General features: G+C 61.5%; 1 protein-coding gene across 2 annotated transcripts; it reads left to right on the forward strand.

Annotated features, from left to right (window-relative positions):
- The first annotated feature begins 152 nt into the window (after positions 1-152).
- Positions 153-6,713, forward strand: ATXN1L (ataxin 1 like). 2 transcript variants are annotated; one of them, XM_090061887.1, is made up of 2 exons: positions 153-336; positions 536-6,713. In XM_090061887.1, the coding sequence occupies exon 2, from the start codon at positions 588-590 to the stop codon at positions 2,721-2,723; it is 2,136 nt and encodes a 711-aa protein (XP_089918013.1). In that variant the 5' UTR covers positions 153-336; positions 536-587; the 3' UTR covers positions 2,724-6,713. The 2 variants fall into 2 exon arrangements, with proteins under 2 accessions (XP_089918013.1, XP_089918012.1); XM_090061886.1 differs by lacking the exon at positions 153-336 and adding an exon at positions 346-452.
- The last annotated feature ends 133 nt before the right edge of the window (positions 6,714-6,846 follow it).

Here is a 6,846-nt window from a genome sequence, read left to right on the forward strand (position 1 = left end):
CGGGTGTCTCAGCGGTACCCGTCCGACCGGACCCCCCCGGCCCCGCGCCAAGGTTCCGCCGGCTCCGCCCCTTCCTGCCGCCCGCTGTCCAGTTCCGTCGCGCTCGTCTAGCGACCCGTGGTTTGCCCTCCCGGGCTCCGGACAGCCCGTGTAGCACTGCGGGCCTCGGCCAGAAGGCACGAGCCCAGGGCACCGGCGCTACGCGGAGCCAGCTCAGGCCGCAGCGCTGTGTGTGATGTGCTTTACGGGCCTGGCCCGGCCCGGGCCCGGGCGGCGCGCGGTAGCCATGGCAACACAGGACCGAACGTCATCCCCACGCGCCCCAGCCCCCGCGGGGTGAGGCGCTTCCGGCGCGCGGCCTCTCACATCATCGCCGCGCGCCGCGGGGAGGGGTCGGGTCGGGCCGGGCCGATGGGGGCCGGGGCGGCGGCGGCGGCGCCGGGCGATGGCGGGTGAGTGGAGGAGAGCGGGGCCGGGGCCGGGGCCGGGGGGTTCCGCGGCGGCGCTGACGCTGTCCTCTGCCCTCCCCCCGCAGGTGAGGCGCAGGCGGCGGCGCAGAGCGGCGGGGCCCGCGGGCCGGCGGCAGCATGAGGCCGGCGCACGAACGGAGCCAGGAGTGCCTGCCCCCCAAGAAGCGCGACCTGCCCGGCGCCGCCAGCCACGACGCGGCGCGCCTGCCCCCTGGCGCCGCCAACCACGCGCCGCCCGGCGACGGCCCCGCCTGGGCCCGGGTCGCGGGCGCGCGCAGCCCCGCGCCGCCCCCGCCCCCGCCGCCGCCGCCCCCGCGCTACGGACCGGGCGGGGAGGGCGCAGCGTCGGGGCCGGGGGCCGAGGCGGGGCCGGCGCTGGAGCCCTATGGGCTGCTGTACAAGGTGGCCGTGCCACCCACTGCCTTCCCACCGCCCGTGGTGAGCATGAGCCCACTGCCGCCCGCCTTTGGCGTGGCCTCATCGCTGCTGCCGCACACGGGCGTGCCCTACCCGCCGCTGCACTACGCTCAGCTGCCGCCCGCCTCGCTGCAGCTCGTGGGCCCGCACTACACCGTGCCCTACGCTGTGCCGCCCGGCTTCCTGCCTGGCCCCCTGCTCTCGCCCTCCGCTGGCCTGGGTGCCTCGCACGTGCCCCACTTCGTGCCATACGCCTCTCTGCTGACCGAGGAAACTGCCGTCTCTCCTCCGACTACCTCTCCTGCCCACGCCTTCAGCAAGCCTGCCTCTGCCCTCTCCCCCTCCGGCCAGGTCCAGCACCACCATGCTGGGGCCCAGCCTTTGGACATCGCCCAGGGGAGGCTTCCTGTCTATTACCACATGTCCCGGCTGCCCCCGGGCTTCTCGGCATATGAGATGCCTGCTGCCACTGGAAGCCCAGATCCTCCCGCACAAGAGAATCAGCTGAATTCGGAGGCAACTTCTGCGAACGGCGGGCAGAGACATCTGGAACATCATGTGGCGCGGAGGACTGGCGAGGCTGTCGACTGTGCCAGCGGCAAAGCCGAAGCCCAGCTGTGTGGGGCGGCCATGGAGTGCGTGTTGGATGGACAGTTCCTTTCAGGTTACCAGACTCTGAGAACAGAGGTCTCTGTGCCAGCTCACAGAAGCACCCCAGATGCTGATCTGGAGGTACAGAGGGTGGTTGGGGTGTTGGCATCTCAGGATTACCCAATTCTGGCAGCCCAGAAGAAGGATGGCCTGAGCCCTTTAAACCTTTGCCATAACATCCCTGATCAGCAGGGGGAGTTGGGGGACTTGTGGAGGAATCCCATGGAGGCGGCTGCTGCTGCTGCTGCAGAGAAGAACCAGTCCAGGAGCCCTTATGCAATGTCCCCCGAGGAGCCAGTCAGACACAGACAGCTAACCAAAGGAATGGCGATAGCCAACGGCAAGCCGGTTTTAGTGCCGGTCGGGTCTGAATCCATCAGGTCTTCCGCCTCAGAGACCCTGATACGGCAGAGTCCCAACACACTTGCCCGCGGGAACATGTTGGACAAGGATTTGGGCCCGGTGCAGCCCCCCAGCTCCTCTCATCTGCCTTCCCATTTCATGAAAGGAGCCATCATCCAGCTGGCCACAGGAGAGCTGAAGCGGGTGGAAGATCTGCAGACCCAGGACTTTGTGCGCAGTGCAGAAGTGAGCGGGGGCCTGAAGATCGACTCCAGCACAGTGGTTGATATCCAGGAGAGCCAATGGCCTGGGTTTGTCATGCTGCATTTTGTAGTGGGGGAGCAGCAGAGCAAAGTGAGCATCGACGTGCCCCCGGAGCACCCCTTCTTCGTGTATGGCCAGGGTTGGTCCTCCTGCAGCCCAGCACGGACTGCCCAGCTCTTCTCCCTGCCCTGCCACAGGCTGCAAGTGGGGGATGTCTGCATCTCCATCAGCTTGCAGAACATGAATGGCAACTCTGCTTCTCAGGCGACCTGCCCTCCCGCAACCCAGCTGGTGCCTGCCAGGGAGCGAGCTGACAGAATGCTGCAGGGGTCCAGAGAGCACCCCCCTGCACCTCTGCATGGTGAGAAGAAGAGCCAGGCAGAAAGGGACAGCACTGCCCACGGTGCGTGTGCGGAGACTTCCCAGCCTGAGCCGGGTGGCCAGTACGGCTGGGCAGCCCCCAGCTTCCAAAGATGTACCACGCAGGGGGAGGAGCCCCGGCCATCCCTGCTCCGTCCCTCCTTCATCCCCCAGGAAGTGAAGCTGTCCATTGAAGGGCGCTCGAACGCTGGGAAGTAAAGCTGCGAGACCCTCACCTGGGTCATGCCCCTGGCTGAGCCCTTCTTTGTCAGGTGGAGATTTTGCACAGACTGAGCGACGGGCTCACCAGCAAGGCTGCTGTCTGCCCTGTAGAGCTGGTTTGGTTCCTGTTCAGTCACTGATCAGATCCTCGCCTGGAATCCAGAGGGCTCCAGTGCCTCAGGGAGCAGCAGCAACAGGCGAGTTAGGGATGGAGAATGGGGGATGTGGTCATGGCTGTGTGGCCACAAGCATTCCAGAGCTCGGGGCTCTCACGCCCCTGAGTGCCTGAGCGTCCTGCAGGCCGGGGACGGAGCACTTGGGGGTGGGAGGGGCGGACCCAGGAAGCCACAGCCCAAGGTAGCAGATACAGTATCGGAAGTGTTTGTTCCTCTCTATGGTGGTGGGGAGCTGGGTCCCCGCGGGGGCCAGGGGCACCGCTCCCAGCCTCCCCACTCTTCACACATGCACTTTAAAAGGACACTTCTTCACATGTTGAGCTCTTGGGGCGGGGGCAGGTGTTTCTCCGACAGCCTCTCCCTGACATGTCTCTTCCACTCAATCCCATGGGACTTTCTGCTAGCAAAACCCCTGCAAAAGTTGTAGAAACCAGAGAGGGAGGGCCAGGTGGGGGAGTGGGGTGTGGACAAGTAGGGGCCTCAGGCAGCCGAGCTGGGGCAGGAGGTATTGCTGGTTCCTGTGATAATGCCAGACGTAATTACTTGCCATCGAATCTGAGTCCGATGGTTGTGTTTCCTAGTGGCAGGTGCTATAGCAAAGGAGCCGGCGAGGCTGCATTTCAAACTTTCCTTCGCATGTGCTTGCTTCCAAGGAAAAATCCCTCTGGCTCAGACGTCCCATTCCAGGGCTCAGCTGCAGGCAGGCTTCTAGGCAGCTGGAGCAGCAGCAAGGGTGAGAACCTGTCCTTCCACTGTGGAGCGCAGAACTGCAGCCGAGGGAAGTCTGCCCAGTGGCTGCTTGCCCCCAGAAAAGTTACAGACATGGAAGAGTCACGTCTAGGCCAGGCATTCGCTGCCACCAGTCATGCAGGAGCATTCAGAGTAGCGTTGCCACTCCTTGGGGCATGTCAGAGGTGTCTTTGTGCCAGCTGTGCTGGGGCTTCTTCCCAGGGTCCCAGTGCTGAGCCACCCCGCAGAATGGAGACCAGTCATGGGAAAGGTGGACACGGGCTGAACCTGAGGCATCGTTCAGGGATAACACTGTACGGGCAGCGCTGAGTCATGCCAGCAGCCTTGCATAGAGCTGCCTCGGATGGCATGGATAGTCAAGAAAGGATGAGACCCAGGCATCTTCTGTGGAGGAGTAGACATTGTGTGGTGTTCAGTTGTCAGCTGTGTCCACATCCTGCTGCTGGGGGTGGGTGTCCCCTTGCTGGGATCCTGCTGCGCTCACCCTGGTTCTGTTGCCACTCTGCTGTTTTGAACTCTGGGCTTGTCTCCTGCCTGGAGGCACCACCCTGCCGTGGCAAGGCGGTCAGCACCCCCTGAACCTCTGATCTGTCCCATGTTGTTTTGCGACACTGGTTGCAGCTGTTCCTAGGAGCTTGTTAATATTCACTCAAATCCCCCTCTGATATGCCTCAGACCGAGCTGGCCCTGGTGCTTCTACAGTACATGGGAACCCAGTGGCCAGAACATGTCCCCTTGCACATGCCTCTCTCCTGCCTCCAGCCCTAGGACCCCAGAACACTCCTGCACACAGCTTCTGTTGTTTCCAAAGTATCAGCACCTGCCTCTCCCCAGGCAAGCAGTCACATTCCCTGCCATATTGATCCTAAAGTCAGGAGATAACTGACTTCCCGAGCCTTCATGCCTGTGGCCTTGCCCAGGCATGGGTGCTGACTCTGCAGCTTCCCGGGTCAGGCCACCCATCCTTGTAATCCCATGGTCTAAAGCCTCAGTGACCTTGCCTGAGCTTCCTGTCCCCTGGGCAGCAGCAGCAAAGAGGTAACTGCCTGCCCTGTACTGCACCATTTGGTCCAGGTGCCCAACTTGTGCCTAAACATTGTCCTTCCTGTTCTCCTGCTTGCAGCTTGTAGGCCTGCTGTGTCACAGGTAGGCAGTTGGCCTGTGGCTTCCTGGCAGCCTGAGGCAGGAGACTCAGCAGGGGAGAATGTAGCCATGGCTGTAGTGGTATGGACAGAGACTCGTGGTTGTGCGCAGGGTGTGAGCACAGGGACTGGTTGTGCACAGAGGTGACCCCTCTGAGGGCCTCTGAGCTCAAAATGCCTCTGCCCCCCCACTGACAGTGGGAGCGCCTTGATCTTGGATGGTACTGTGTTGGCCCCCATCTCCTCTGCTTGGTGCCACCAGCTCACAGGGCAGGGCTCTGGGCAGAGGGGATGGTGGCCTCTGCACTTCCAGCTGCTAGTGAGTGCAATTGCCCCTTGCCAGCCTGGCCCACTGCCTGCCCGTGCCTTGGGGGAAGCGCTGCTTAGAACTAGCTGCAGGAAGCCATAGTGGACATGACCCTTCTCACTGCTGCTCTGCTCCCCCAGCCAAGGCCCATGGTCAGAAGGTGGGTTCCAGCTGCCAGCTTGTGCATGGCATCAGCACCAGAGCCCCCAGCAGGAAGGAGGCTGAGGCCTGGCAAGCAGTGGGATCTCCCCTCCCTGGCTCAGGCCAGGCTGCAAGGCATCCATGTCACCTTTCTGAGAGAGGAGCTAGGTGTGGTGTGCAGAGGGCAGGAGTCTGAGGTAGCAAGGGAGAGGCTGTCGAGTGGGCTGGCCACACCTTGTCCATGGCATGCTGGGCTTCCCAGAGCAATAAGTGTTTTTCCTGCTGTTACACTACGGAGGGAAGGGGCAGCTGGCAGCTCGTGCCCAGCCCCTGGCTGGTCTCTTCTGCCCAGCGCATGGGGAGGCGTGGAAGCTCCACAGACTGCAATAACGGGGTCTGCCGCTCTCCTTCCCTTCTCCCGAGACATTCCATGGTCCTTTCCCCACTGGGGCCAGGCCTGCTCCTAGGGCGTGCGGGCCCATCACTGAGCACAGGGCAAGGTCCAAGCGGCAGAGCTCTCATCACTACCCGACTATGCAGAGGAAGCCCTGGCTGGGAAGGGGGTGCCGCTGGGCGCCTGTCACCCTTCCCAGCAGGGAGCGCGTACAATGCACTTTCACACTGAGTGTTCTTTCCCCAGTAGAGAAGTAACACCCTGCCTGGAGTAGGAGCATCCTGGCCACGACGCTCCCAGGGTCACAGCAGCATGTGCCTTCCCTGGTGCCCCGCGCAGCTGCTGCCATCTCGTGGCTGCCTGTGCCTGCAGAGGCAGCTGCTGCGATGTCTCCCAGCCCCCTGCTCTGTGGCCCCGGCCTGCGTACTGCAGCCAGTATGCTGAGGGTGGGGCCCCTCTGCTGCCGGGGCATGCATGGAGAAGGGGGTGCATGAGCCCCAGGACCCTGCTCCAGCTCGGCCCGGCTGCTCCCCGCTCCCACAGCACCTTACGGTCGGGGCCAGCTCCGCACCAACAGGTTCACGGGCTGGAGATGCAGGGAAGTGCACACTAGGGAGGTAGGTTGGGCTGCCCCATGGCTAGGAGGTCTGTGTAGATACATACTGATCCCTCAACTATAACCCCAGTTATGTAATGGCTGTATTAACATGTAACCAACTGCATTGTATCTAAAGCCTTAGAACTAGTCAGGTGCTCCCCTCCACCATGCCCCTGCCTCTTCCTACCTGATCTTTAACAAAGCATTAATACTTCTGAGGATAATCTCTATTTTGTTGTGCTTTTTTTTGTAACTGTTTTAAATAAATCAATTTGTACTGTATATTTGTACTTTTGGTGAGATCCTTTCTCCTGTTTTACCATTTTAAGTCTGTACTTGGCTACACACAGATTGTATTTTTATTGTTAATGCTCTTATGAATATTGCATTTAACTTGTTGGCTATGTAAACACAGTATATATCTATATCTCTATATATAAACCAATAGCTTTTCCTTTGGTGGTGGCGATTTCTTGTGTCCTTGGCACCCATGCTCCTGTGGGCATGTGGGGTGGCTCCCTGGGCTTGTGCAGGTAACTGTGAGGCTGAGGCCTGTATCAGTGTAAGGGCCTGTTGGTAAAAGTGGGAGACCATTACATCCAGCTCCACCCC

The sequence above is a fragment of the Crocodylus siamensis genome, chromosome 9, assembly GCF_052110815.1.
Source record: "Crocodylus siamensis isolate JL-2025a chromosome 9, ASM5211081v1, whole genome shotgun sequence".
Taxonomy (NCBI): Eukaryota; Metazoa; Chordata; order Crocodylia; family Crocodylidae; genus Crocodylus; species Crocodylus siamensis.

Coding starts and splice junctions, on each gene's coding strand:
- ATXN1L (XM_090061887.1), top strand. CDS start 588: ATGAGGCCGGCGCACGAACGGAGCCAGGAGTGCCTGCCCCCCAAGAAG.